This window comes from Cebidichthys violaceus, unplaced genomic scaffold (genome assembly GCF_023349555.1).
Source record: "Cebidichthys violaceus isolate CVI_PGR_0920_01 unplaced genomic scaffold, fCebVio1.0.p SCAF_6, whole genome shotgun sequence".
Lineage (NCBI taxonomy): Eukaryota > Metazoa > Chordata > Actinopteri > Perciformes > Stichaeidae > Cebidichthys > Cebidichthys violaceus.
This window is the reverse complement of record NW_027176816.1, coordinates 291849-305482: the sequence shown is the minus strand read 5'-3', so window position 1 is coordinate 305482 and position 13634 is coordinate 291849. Positions and strand designations below refer to the sequence as shown.

At 42.7% G+C, this 13634-nt stretch overlaps 2 protein-coding genes across 3 annotated transcripts; both read right to left on the bottom strand.

Moving 5' to 3' along the window:
- Nucleotides 1–72: 72 nt before the first annotated feature.
- On the bottom strand, nucleotides 73–4363 carry LOC137889530 (proteasomal ubiquitin receptor ADRM1-like). Its single transcript, XM_068733420.1, has 10 exons — nucleotides 4307–4363; nucleotides 3238–3465; nucleotides 3043–3159; nucleotides 2816–2939; nucleotides 2651–2737; nucleotides 2440–2545; nucleotides 2089–2333; nucleotides 990–1147; nucleotides 758–860; nucleotides 73–434 (listed from the first exon to the last, which is right to left on the bottom strand). The coding sequence occupies exons 2-10, from the start codon at nucleotides 3445–3447 to the stop codon at nucleotides 331–333; spliced, it is 1254 nt and encodes a 417-aa protein (XP_068589521.1). The 5' UTR covers nucleotides 3448–3465; nucleotides 4307–4363; the 3' UTR covers nucleotides 73–330.
- Nucleotides 4364–6398: 2035 nt separating this feature from the next.
- On the bottom strand, nucleotides 6399–13296 carry LOC137889460 (oxysterol-binding protein-related protein 2-like). Of its 2 annotated transcripts, none has more exons than XM_068733329.1 (14): nucleotides 13214–13296; nucleotides 12804–12944; nucleotides 12597–12693; nucleotides 12098–12173; nucleotides 11543–11677; nucleotides 11228–11325; nucleotides 10954–11136; nucleotides 10360–10467; nucleotides 10186–10275; nucleotides 9977–10091; nucleotides 9315–9434; nucleotides 8477–8600; nucleotides 8221–8311; nucleotides 6399–7646 (listed from the first exon to the last, which is right to left on the bottom strand). In XM_068733329.1, exons 2-14 carry the CDS (start codon nucleotides 12838–12840, stop codon nucleotides 7544–7546), a joined length of 1377 nt encoding a protein of 458 aa, XP_068589430.1. In that variant the 5' UTR covers nucleotides 12841–12944; nucleotides 13214–13296; the 3' UTR covers nucleotides 6399–7543. The 2 variants fall into 2 exon arrangements, with proteins under 2 accessions (XP_068589430.1, XP_068589429.1); XM_068733328.1 differs by having other exon boundaries at nucleotides 13156–13286.
- Nucleotides 13297–13634: the final 338 nt, after the last annotated feature.

Genomic DNA, 13634 nt, shown 5'->3' with positions numbered 1-13634 from the left:
ACAATCAATCACTCATATGAAGCAGTTTTCATCTTCTTGAGGTGAAGTGAGAATAAACACGAGACAGTCGAGGGTGTTTCTCATCATTTGTATTGTTCCCATGTGTTTGGAAAGACTAGCCGCTGACATGCAGGTGGGTTACATGTTCACTCAGCTTAATCAGTTTTAATAATGCAACACACTGAACACGGCATTATCAGCCAGGGAGGGGCGTCTTAGTGACATTTTATATGAGGCACAATCTTCGTCCTTGATGTTTTAATAGTTACAAAACGAGTGAAGCAGCTAAATAAATACCTTAAATAATAAACTTAAACAATTCATACAAGTCTAGTCCAGACTCATGTCTTCATCGTCGTCTTTCTTCTCTTTGGAGTCCACATCCTGGTCCGACTTTGTCTCCGTCTCCATGGCTTTGGCAAAAGCCTCGACATCTACAACGATAGCAATGTTCATAAAATGAGTGCAGCAAATCATTTTATTGATTAAATGTTGATTCTGAAAATATAGCATGCAATGTAAGCCATAAATAAGTAAAAAAAAAAAGTCACAGTATAGCATTTCAAATAGTGGTGGGATGTAACTAAGTGCATTTACGCAAGTTGCGTAAATGTACTTAGTTACATTCCACCACTATTAAAAAGACAAACATGTCACTGTCAACATTCCACTCTCCTCTGTGGAGATGAAAATGTGTTTTGTAGCAGTGAAACAAACGGTTACAGTTTTGTCTTCTTGGTGTGGGCGACACACTGACCTCCTTTGTTGGCTGCGTCCACAGCCTCTGCAGGCAAACCAAACTGGTTCATCAGAGGCCCCAACTGCCCGGATGCCAGGGCGCTGCTGAACATGCTCATAGCCTGCAGAGACACAATAAATACCAGGATAAGGACAAATACCACGACAAGATACTAAATACCAACGAGAGAGAGAGAGCGAGAGAGAGAGAGAGAGAGAGTGTGTAAGGAGTCCAGCAGCGAACACGTTACCTGCTGAAACTGAGGCGAGCTGAGCGTGTTTTGCAGCTCCTCTGTGCTCTGAGGCAGGGACTCTCCAGAGGGCAGATAAGGCATCAGCCTCTCCTGCACCTCAGGGTTCACAAGGATGGGAGCCATGATCTCAGGTGTCAGGACGCTGGCAAGGTCCACTGCAAGTAGCAAACATCACCGCTGATTGGTTAGTCTAAAAATATCCAGATTTTCTTAGCTACAAATGACTCGGTTTTATTAGAATGCTTATTTCTGCACGTGATAATCTTGTTTAATCTTAGTCTATCTGATAGGGATGATGAGCAAGGGGTCAGAATGTTGACCTGCCACCGGTGCATTCAATTGCAGTAGGAAAACCCCACCTCGCAAGTCATGGCGCTTTAATAAATTAACCTGTTTTAGGAAATCACAGACATATACGGAAGATTTATTTGAGTAAAAGTAACAATATCACACTGGGAAAATACTGCAGTACAAGTTCTGCATTCAAAAACCGTTCTCAAGTAAAAGTAGTAGCATCGTCAGCGAAATGTAGTAAAATGTTCCCCGTCAGTGTTTACCAGCCGTGACGGTGTTTGCCTGGTAACGTTTTCACCGTCTGTCTGTCTGTCTGTGAGTCATCATGTTGCATTTTACAACTGTAGATATTCAAGGTTGTGCTAATTCAAACCCTTATATAATTTAATCTACATAAATACATCATATTCTATAAGATCATTATGTGTTTGTAGCGTCGCTGTCCTGCGAGAACCACGAATCTCTAAAAATGATCATTTTCTCAATTTATCAATGCGTCTAGTTGTTAGAAAATAGTGAATTATAATTCCCAAAACCCCAAAAGGTGAATGTAAATCCAATAATCTCTTTCTTTTTTTGGTCTCTTTAACTGCTAAATGCTCCACTATGTTCACCAACTAGTTCTGAACTATGTCTGTCTGCTGTTTGGTGCTGAGCAGGTAGTGTACGGTGGGTTTCTCTTTTTCTACTCCTTCACGCTAGTTTTTAATGTGAATCTGTAGGTGAGGTGAATAAACAGTATCCATGAAACAGGATAATTGTGCAATTTGAATTTCGCAAATTAGAAACATGGGCTCCTCACCTCCCTGTCCGCTGGCGGGCACGTTCATGGTGGCCAGGATGCTCTGCAGGTCTCTCAGCTGGATGGGCTGCGCGGGGTTCGCTGCCCCCCCCGCCGCCACAGAGGACACGACGGGGGTGGAGGGTGTGGTGGCTGTGGGGGAGGCCGCTGAGGTGGCAGAGGGAGTGATGGGGGTGGTTGGCACCTGGGTGGAGCCGAGCCGACTGGTAGCGGAGGTGGAGGTGGGGGTGACGGCCGTGGACGGACTGAGAGGAGAGAGAGGAGAGAGATCGTTAGTCAACGTGAGGCACTAACACATATCAACCTGTGATAACCAGCCGGTTAAGTTCCCTTAAACTCAGAATAGGACACCTTGTGGAGGAGTTACTGGCTGCAGGAACACTGCTGCTGCTGCTACTGCTGCTGCTGCTGCCCAGGAGGTTGGCCAATCCTGGACCAGCCAGTGCCCCGAGGCCCCCTGTTGTTCAGAGAGAAAACAGCCACGTTATTCTCCCGAGAGCGTGAAACTGCATTGACCGAGGCGCCTCTCCTCTTTTGTCTTAATTGGCTCGTAGGTACGTACCGATCCCCCCCAGGCCAGTTGGTCCGATGAGCTGCATGAGCTGGTTGTGGCTCATGTTACCCAGAAGGCTCTGCAGGCCGCCCTCCCCTTTACACGAGAAAAATAACAGTTGACATCCAGCATCAGTGATTCAATTCTAAAAACTACAACGTGAGCATCCGTTACCTCCCAGAGCGGACAGATCGTGTCCTCCGCTGCCGCCGCTACCGAGCGCCCCGGGCATCGGAGGGTTGTTGAGATACTCGTTCACTTTGCGGCAGTGCTCCTCGTCCTTGTCAGTCTTCGGCTCCTGAGATCAGAAAAACAAAACTGCTCAGACTGACTGACTCACTAATGAGGCGTTTCTGGAAAAGTTTTTTACACTAATTCGGTAATTCCGTCGTGTTTCATACCTGAATCCAGAAGAAGAGTCTTTTGGAGCCAGCTTTGAACTTCAGCACATAGACCCGTCCGGTGGTGCACTGGTTCACCCGTTTGAACTCGCAGTCATCGGGGAAGATGATCAGGTCCTGAATCAGAAGAGGGGTTCATGATAAAAATGTAAAACTCAGGTGGAGCCTTTCTTTCACGCAGACAGCGTCACCTACATCGTCCACGTTCCCGGTCGTCCGATCCTTCCAGCAGAAGTGGATCAGGGAGTCGTCGGTCTGCTGGATGTAGACCTGGCCTTTGCGCTTGTCGGGGGTCACTGTGCTGCCTTTCATGGTCATCTTACCGGCACGAAACTCCACCAGGTACTTGCTGGAGGAGCCTCGGGACCCGGACACCATGCTGGGGAACAAAGCTCCGGACGCCATGATGAGGAGGACAGACTGCTGCAGGGAGGACAGACGGGAGACAAGGACAGTTATATATATATATACGCACACGGCGTATGCGGGGTATACGGTGTGACTGTGGCTAAGTGGAGAGCAGGGCCGCCTATCAATCAGAGGGTCGGCGGTTCGATCCCCTCCTGCTCTACTAGTCTCATGTCAATGTGTCCTTCAGCAAGACACATAACCCCAAAATTGCTCCCGTCTACGGTGTGTAGATAGATACTGAATTGTAAGTCGCTTTGGATAAAAGCGTCTGCTAAAAAAAATGACTGTAATGATTATTTAAGCTTTTAGAGAAAATAAAAAGTAAAAAAACATAAATATATTAAGAATCATTTAGAATAAAATCATGAACTATGCTCATCTGTTTAATAATCAAAGAGCTCTGTAGTCCCAGATATTAACCTGCTGTATCCCACTCTAATAATGAACATATTATCCAGAAGATTTAAATTAGTTCCTGATTGCACGTTCATTCTAAACATTTTTTTTCTAACCTATTTAATGTGAAGCTATTATTTTATTATTTCCTTTACGGCTCTCATAGACTGACATGAATTAAACAATGATTATAATGAAGAAGCTGATTTAATAGGAGACACGGTGTGGGACAAAGCTAACCCCAGTGCTCCCATAATAAAGCAGCTAACGGTACTGGAGCCACAGATGACTCTGCATCCTGTAACGTTAGCGAAGCCGCCTGTTTCCAGCTCGATGAGCTCACGACGGAGCTGCAAGTCTTGCGACTCGGACACGGGGACTAAAACACACATCCGGTTCATATGCAACCGATTAAAATATATATAAAAATATACGTAAATAAGCCGTTTATACTTACATTTACTCACTGAAATGTCGTTCAGCCGGAGAGCAGGCGAACAAACTAAAGATGATGGTTATTGGCTGGCTGGCGCCCGTGCTTCACTGTGATTGGTCGAACCGCGTGTCAATCATGTTGCCTTTAAAATCTCATTGCGCGTGTTAGGTAGAGATGACACAACACAGCATGTTTCTAGTGTTGAACCTTTTTATGCAGACATGGATTAGACATCCTTTATTGGGTATTTAAGTTGCAACTAATGGTTAATAAATTAAATATGTTATGAATCAGTTTTAAAATATTAAGAATAACTTTTGACATATTTCTAGAAGTTGTGAATAAACCCTTTTGATTGGGTTTGAAGGGCTTTCGGTGATATAAACACCCTGTGGTGGAAAGTAACTACGTACATTTAATCGTTACATTAATCTGAAGTTTATTTGTACTAGATGGCATCAACGAATAAATTAGGCTACACAGTAGTATATAAAGTAATTCAAATGATCTCCACCTTTACCAGCTGAAACATTAAAGTGACATGGACATTAATCTATACTTGAGTACATATTTTGAATGCAGGACTTTTACATTGTACTTCCAAGTAAACTTAGCGTCTCAGTGTAGTATTTCTACACTGTGGTATTGCTACCTTTACTGAGGTAAAGGAGTACATACTTGGTTAAATCTCAGGATTACCAGCATTAATACAAAATAGAAAGGAACAAGACTAAGATGCTAACATAATGAAATAGAGGGTTGACATTTGTAGCAGCAGGTAACGTTCACCATCTTACTTTAGTGTGTTAGCATGCTAACATATGGAAATTAGCACTAAACACAACGTACAGCTGAGATTTTTGATTTAATTTAAACCTGATGACGGATCCCCAACATTTCAGTTCAACTCTCACTTCCTCCCCTGAAGGAATATTCACCAAATCAGTTGAAACCTTTAAATCATCTCGTGCCCCTTCATTTGGGAACGACTGGTATAAACACACACACACACACACACACACTGGTGTCATACCATGCTGTTTAAAGTGAGCGTTCAAACAACGGCAGGGCCGGTAATTTCAATAGTCCATCATTTATTTCTCAAATATGTCATGTTTGCATATGGTTGTATGTGGATAACAGTATGGGGGGGGGGGGGGGGGGGGGGGGGGGGGGGGAATGAACATACAATGTAAACATTTTTCAAATGGACGCTAGATGACACAAGGAGGTAAAAAGAGTGAGAGATCAGAGGAGCCGTAGGAGTGAACCTTTGAGTGTGTGCTGGCGTCACAAAGTGCTTTGAATCCAGAGTAAAGTGGAGAGGAGCCGGACGACGACAGGATGTAGAATATATATATATTGTCGCTGTACAATATGTGCATTGGACTGTGAGCGTACAAATGTGCAGATTAAGCAACGTTAGTGCCTTGAAACAACAAAGAAACATCTATCTATACCGTCTAACAGCTGCTCTACGTATGTAAACGTTATATCATCATCATCAGCACAGAACATTCATTAACCGCTGCCTCTGAAGCATCTGAAGCACACGCTGGCTACAAGCTAAAGAGCCGTTTTCACATTTCAGGAGGGCAGAGTGGACGGATCTTTTTGCATAGGTTTACGATGGCTGCAGTGTCCCGTTTATATAAAAATTGTTTTTGCTGCTGCTCAGTCCGAAAGCACGGCTTTCACTGATGGGAAAAATATGTTTCAGGGCATCGAAATGTGAACTCTTAAAAACAATCAGTTACGTGTCCGTGTGTGACGACAAATGGCTGTAAATCGGTCAGAAAGCGTTCTCTTCATACGAGAGGTTCTGGAGCCGCAGAGGGAAAGACGTGAGCCGCAAATTTTGACTCAAAATTCCTACTCGTAACTCACAAAATATAGAACACGTTTTTTAGATTCGCCGTAGACTTGCAGTTCTCAGTTCTCGCTAATAAATGAACGTCCAAAAGTCCCCTTAGAAATAATCAAAATCGAGGATTATCTTTAGAACTCCAGGACTTGCCAGAGAATCCTCACACTTTTCTTCAGAATCACAGTCATCCAGTGATAGTTGTCTGTACATTTTATGGGCACATTTCAAACAGGAACTGCTAAGAGCTAATTCGGCAAACTTTTAATGGTGCCAACCTGCCAAAATAAACAAATACAAACTTAAAAAACACAACAACAACAAAAAACAGGTAACTACCAAACTGACTCCAGGGAAACGTACTTCTTGTTTAGTTAGTTTGTCTTCAATAAGACAAATAATATTAACAAGAGTTTAAAAGTACAACATCTTTTGATTAATATTTGTTCGACTGTTGCTTCAGAATATCCCATCAACGTGTTTCTCATAGTGTCAGACTGTGAAAACCAAAATGCTCCGTTGACTTTTGCTCTAACGTCTTATGTGAATCCTTTAACGGTATTATGCTTAGTGCAGAAAAAAACGTTTTTTATGGCTTTAACATTGTGTCAATAATCATCTTGGTGAACATGCAATGCACCAACTATTATGCACATTATTATTATGTTACAGTGGACAACGATACAACGTACCAACAATACGTTTACTGGGACGTAAACGTGGTTATGAGCAGCTTTCACCTCTACTGTAAGTCTCTATTCACAGAGAACGTGTGACACACGTGACGCTTTATGGATGTTTACAGGAAACTAAAATGCACATCGAATATTCAAATAGGTTATATATACATAAGAAAAAAAAAAAAGTAGCAGATGTGTTTAAATAACCCCTGATATTTGAATGCAACGGGACAAGTAGTGTGTGGTACGTCTACAGGTGAGATTACGGTTGAGTACCTGAACTAAAACTGAGATTATAACCTCTAGAGGTTTTGTGTCCTGCAGCAGCACGCAACAGACAGACAGACAGACAGACAGACAGACAGACAGACAGACAGACAGACAGACAGACAGACAGACACACGTGACTGGTTTAAAATCCCACACAGGTCAGTAACAGACGTGTGAACTATTATTGTCATGATTAGGGGACATAAAGATGTCAACATTTACAGAAAGTAAACTCTAAAAAAAACCTAAAATTCTTAATATAACATTTCTGCTGTGGACAAAGTGATAACATTTTGATATCAGCTTTTCATGGATTCAAAACAAAGACACAGTACCTGTGAGCGTCTGGACATCACAAAAGACACAAACGATTGATGTAGAGAAATAAAGTGAATCCTAACGGAGAGGAGGAGGAGATCTTCAAGCTGAACACCTCCTCCCGGGTCAATAAACGTTGGGACAGTCCGTGTAATTCCTGTCAAAATATCCACCAGTGTACAGCCAGTCCTCCGCTCCAGTGTGAGGGTTTGTTCCCAGCTGAAACCACCTGGAGAAACATAAAACACGCATCATTAAAAAAGGTCCAGTTTGAGGAATAGATTTGTGTGTTTAGAGGTTCATCAGATGTCAGAACACAGAACGGTTTATAATAACCAGAGACACGGTTTACAAGGTGTGGAAAACCATCACGGCAGCAACTATTTTATCTTCTGTGGCAACTGTTGTTCAAATTACAATGTGAGGAAATTACATGAATGTGATGCGAATGCGGCGCCTTGCTGGATGCTGGTTTGAACGTGGCCTTAGTGAGTCGTGGCTCTCAGGCATTCATTAATCCATCTGTACAGTTGGCATGAGTGAAAACTGACCTGAGAAGAATCTCCTCAACACCTTCAAATTGTCTCAATTAGTCTTTTTGTGGTTTATTAAAACTTATTGGAGTAGATTTGTTTTGGTTTTTAAATAAAAATGAAAGCATGTAAATGTTACATTTGTGATTCAGGTGTTATTCCACCATGCTTAAACTGAATCACATTTATGTAACGAGGTGCATGTTTGAGATGGGCTTTATTTTGAAGTTCTTAAATATGGACCTTGACCTTTGTGACCAGCACACACACCTGGTTGACCACTCCTCCTCATCCATGGAGCGTTCCCTGCGCGAGGCCCTTTGTTTCTCCTCTAACCGCTCCTTCTCTGTACTTGATGAGTCTATACAAACACAAAAATATGAATGAAAAAAAAAAAGCAACTGCAGAATCATATGAGGGTTTTGTGTGTGTGTGTGTGTGTGTGTGTGTGTGTGTGTGTGTGTGTGTGTGTGTGGGAGGAACGGAGTCCGCTTCTCTCGGCGTGTTTGTGTGAGGTTTGTGTTACCTATGTCTCCATTCTCCATGGCTCTGATGTCGGGTCTTAGCCGGCAGTCCGTTGGCGCCAGTAGTCTCTCCATGCCGGGCTCCAGTTCGTTTAGTGTCATGGCAAAGCTGGTGAAGTTATACATCTACACGAGGAAACACAGGGAATAAAACCTCTTTGTTCATCAAGCAATACTGCGAGCTCAGAATCGGTGTGGCGTCTGTTGATCCACTTTGTCATAGGAACTATTTCATCAGGAGGAAAGGTTCCTTCAGTGAAGACTCTCGCCACTGAGGTGTGTCAAAGCTGAATTTTTATTTAGCTCTAATAAAGTGGTCTGGAGGCAGATATCTCAGAAACTTATAACTTAAAATCTGGGCAAATATAGCAAAATACCTGGCTGACTAGATACCACAAGAAAGTTGAAATCTGTTTTATTATAAATTGTACAAATGAACTTCTCATTAAAGGAAATGGAAACCTAAAGTTAAAGATGCTACCCGAGCAGTGCTTTTACAAACGGGCCCCAGGTGTTTGTGTTGGACATGCATGTGTGGCTTCACGCTAACCTGCTGACTTCAGTTGATGGTGGTGATGCGTTAAGAAACGTAGTCATGTGCAATCAAAGGTAGTAAAGAAGTAGACTGCATGCTAGCAAACAGGGACGTCAACAAGCAGGATATATATATATATATATTAAATAATAAAAAAAAATCATGACAATGTTTTATGAGAAAGGAACTGCTCTCAACGTGTTTGTCAGGCCTCAAAGATAAACACCACGGGTTTTGGTGAAGTTTGTTTACAAGCTAACGTTACCGGATAGCTGTAGCGGTTTAGCAGTGTGATTGATACTGACCTGTGCTGAATTAGCGGGCCGCGGCGCTATCCTCCACAGTAAGGCACTTCCTGGTATCACAGTCACAGTCTCTTGAACTTCTGGCATCTCATCTGCCTCCTCAGATTCACAACTATGTTCCTACACACACACACACACACACACACACACACACACACACACACACACACACACACACACACACACACACAGAGAGAGAGAGAGAGATAAATAAGGTTATCAGAGGTGGACTAACGAGCTGAGGCTGACAGAACGTACGGTTCATATGCAAACAGCTGATTCACAGAACTACAGTCGCCACGAATTCAACACGTCTCTCAAGCAGCAATGCATGTCATTGCAAGACAGTATGGATTAGTGCTGGCAATGATCTAATCATACACTACACTTTGAACAGGACTCCAACTAGACAACAGCAGTAGCACATTACAGATGTCAAACAGGCTTTTACCTTACCTTCTACTAAAGCCACTGCATTGTTATTGTGAAAGGAAAAGATACCGTTTGAGAGAAGAATTTAGAGTGATGAGTCACAGATTACGTCACGTTGCAAGACAGAAAAAAAAAACAAAAAAACACGTCAATGACAAACGTGAGAACAAACTCAAGCAGCGTTTCATCTCAGTGGAAGGTCAGATATCGGTCACAACAGATTCACTCACCTGCTTCGGCTTTTTTGAGCCTCCCCCCGACTTCTTGTATGCTTCGTAAACCTTGGGGTCCACGCTGTACATGCACTCTGTCCACTTCCCATAGATCACTCTGTGCTTCTTCTTACTGGTTCAACAGCAAAGAGAATCTAATTCAGTTCAGATTAAACAAATCACAACAGATGGCTATTAACAGTGTGGTTGTGATCTCGCTCTTATACCTTTTGTCTTGGATATGACCCTCGACTTTGTGCAGCTCTTTCCCAAACATTCCACACGGTTTGAAGTTCAACACACACTTATCTCCAGTTCTGATGAATTAAAAGTACAAATGAAAATGAATGATACAACCAGTTTAAATCTTGCAGTTAAGAATGGGGGAATGGTCACTATACCTGTGGTTGACTATCTCCACCGTTCCATATTGCTCAATCCAGAGTTTTCCCAGTATGATGTTATGCACACAACACATCGGGTTTGTCCATGTGTACGCTTCTTTATGTCTGCGGGAAATTCACAGAATCAGAAAGGAATGGTTTGATATTTTGGGAGAAACAATTATTAATTTTTCTTGCCGAGGATTAGATGAAAAGAATGACACCGCTCCCGTGTCTGTCTGTTAAAAAGACAATTTGTCAAGTCTTTATGCTAAGCTAAGCTAACCAGCCGCTGGCTGTCGCTTCATGTAGCCGACAGATAAGAGAGTAGCATCAATCTTCTCATCTAATGCTCAGCAAAAAAGCAAATAAACGTGTTTCCTACAATGTTGAACTGATGCTCTGGAGATTAGTTGGCGTCACGGTCGCATTCATTTTAACGTTTTCATACAAAGTTCATCCACAGTTTGTATGTAAATATAAGAGCAAGCAAGAGACAAAAACTTGACGACATCGAGTGATGAAAAATAATCAAAAACAATCGGATGCAGCTTAAAAAGCACGACAACACTAAAGCTACTCGTAACAAATAAAAAAGGCACAACTACTCACTTCAGTAGCTCCAGCGTCATGGTGCCTTTGGGCTCAGCCTCCACACTTTTGCCCCAGAACTTGAGTTTCGGGTAAATGGAGCCGTGAAACTCGAACTCCTGTTTCAGAGACTGGGCGTGGAAGGCACTGACGGGGGGGTGGTGGCTCACCTGCTCCGAGATCAATCTGTATCCCTCTTCCTCTCTTTAAGAAAAATATTGAAAACTCGCATTAAATTAATCAGAAACATTTTGGTGTCGGTCTATCATCAAGACAATATTGTCTTCTCCAATACCTTGTGAGTTCATACGTCTCCCCCAGTAGAGGATTAAATGGCTTTCCAGTCCTCTCCCATTGAGACGCTACAGCCGAAACAGCAAACGCAGCAACAACCTGTTACAGAGACACGAAGCGGGTCAGAGGAGAGCGGCAAAGAATAATCCCTTCATCGACCGATAGAAAATGATGGTTGGCTGCTGCAGGTTTTTAAAATCAGAGTAAGATCTGTTACATGCTCCTGTCCAGATATGTTTAGAAGAATGCAGACAGAGAAAGAACTACATTTAAAGAGAAATAACATCACATGCTCAGAGTCACCCTTCATCTGTACCTGCATTCGGTCTATCGAGTCAGACAAGCCGCAGGTTTTGTGGATGAGGTGAGTGTGCTCCATGTACTCCGACATTCTCTGAAGGAAGCTCAGCGGCTCGTTAAACACAACCGGCATCGCTATTTTGGACAGCTCCTATTAGAGCACAAGAACAGATCAAAGAACAGACCACATAAATAAGGATAAGGATTCAAAGTGTGACACTGTTTTACGAAATCGCTTACTTAAAACAACTCATGCATCATAATATTTAACTTTCGTGCAACAAATACACTCTGTAGGACATGCGGTTCATATTCCTTGTTTTCCGATGTTTATTTAAGCCGTTGTGGTTCTTTGAGGCGGCGGCAAAAAAAAATTATAAGCCAATTATAGTCCGCCGAGCAGAGAGAAGCACAAAGAGTTCAGACATGATTCGTCTTGTAGCTGCGGCGCAGTAAAAGCTGAAGCATGCAAGTACTCAATTATAAACAAAACAAAGTCATGTCACACTAAACCCAGAATCTGACAACAGCTTGTTTATGGCATATTCAATTGGAAGCAGATAGGACTCACCATGCCAATGCATTTCTTCAGTATGCTCCACACACTGAAGTTGTTTCTGGAGATCATTTCAGCAGGCAGGGTTTTCCTGGTACACATGAGGACCATGTATGATTTAAAAAAAAATGTGAAATCAGACAACACTTTAGACAGTGTGTCTGTTAATAGCTGGCAGAATACTGAGTACACAATGTACTGCACTGAAATACAGATATCTTTCACGGTGTGAAGTTGAAACAAAGTCTTGACTAGCTTCGCCAAATGTTCTGCAGAAGGAGGAACACACACACACACACACACACACACACACACACACACACACACACACACACACACACTAGCTAATAGAATAAAAATGTGGTCGCACTGGCCTCGTTTGCTTCTACGTGTGAGTGCATGCATAATTAACCCCTTTAGATCTTAACCCAAAGACTAGCGTGGTCATGTGGTAACATGCATACAGACAGACAGACAGACAGACAGACAGACAGACTCCTGCATGAGTCCTCACCTGCGCTCCCACACTCCATTCTCCTGTTTGGCCCGCTTACTGTCAAACACCAGGGCATCTTTAAAACTGACCTCACAGGAATCATCTGACTCCAGCCCTGATGGGGACAACAAACAGGAGGGCGAGGGGAAGAAAGGGAAAACAATGTAAGCACATGAAGCAAAAGTATATTTAACTGAATGAGAACTCTTGTCCGCGTGTTCTCACCCGTCTCAGCGTCGTAAAACTCTTCCTCACTGTTCATACTGAGCGGAGAAAGTAACTGTTACTCAACAGTCATGTTTCCACCGTTGGCCTGTCCCTGCAGCCCAGCCTCGCTCCAAGCATCAGACAGCGAAGACACACGACCTGCAACAGCACGGTCTAGTTACACCAAGCAGAGCAGCCATAAAGTATCTAGTAAGCTACATGCTATGACTAAACAATAACAGCTTTCTAGCTCCCCTGAGAGCTTCAGTTAGTTATTAGCTAGCTAGCTCTGACTAGCTAACTAGCCGTTAGCATCGCTGCTGCTAAGCTTTGCCCTTAGCTGGAAGGTGGGCAGCGGAGATTATCTTACGTTATCAACGCAGACACTGACACGACGATGTATACACGATTCAAAGATGTATATATACCGGTGAATGCAGGTGAAACGAGTGTTCAAAGTGACATCAACAAACGAAGAGTGTAACTGCTTCTCAAACGGGGCGGAAGTGGGCGGCAAGGACACCGTGACTGACGGATCCGTCAGCCAATCACAGCGCAGCAAAGTGCGGTCTAGAAATAGAAGTCAAAGGACTTCAAGGCTGAATGGACGCGCCTCCTCAAATTAATGATTAAAATAACAATTATAAACTTTCTTTATACAGCAAACTTTTCAAAATAATGATTTACATGGTTGAACAAAGAGCAAAACATTCCAGGACTGCAATGAGACAAATAAAACTAGACAATACAAATTATACAAAAATAAAGTGTAATGAAATACACAATTAACAATTAACAATAATTGTTAATTGTTTTAATTTATTGTTAATAAAAGTAAAATCATCATGT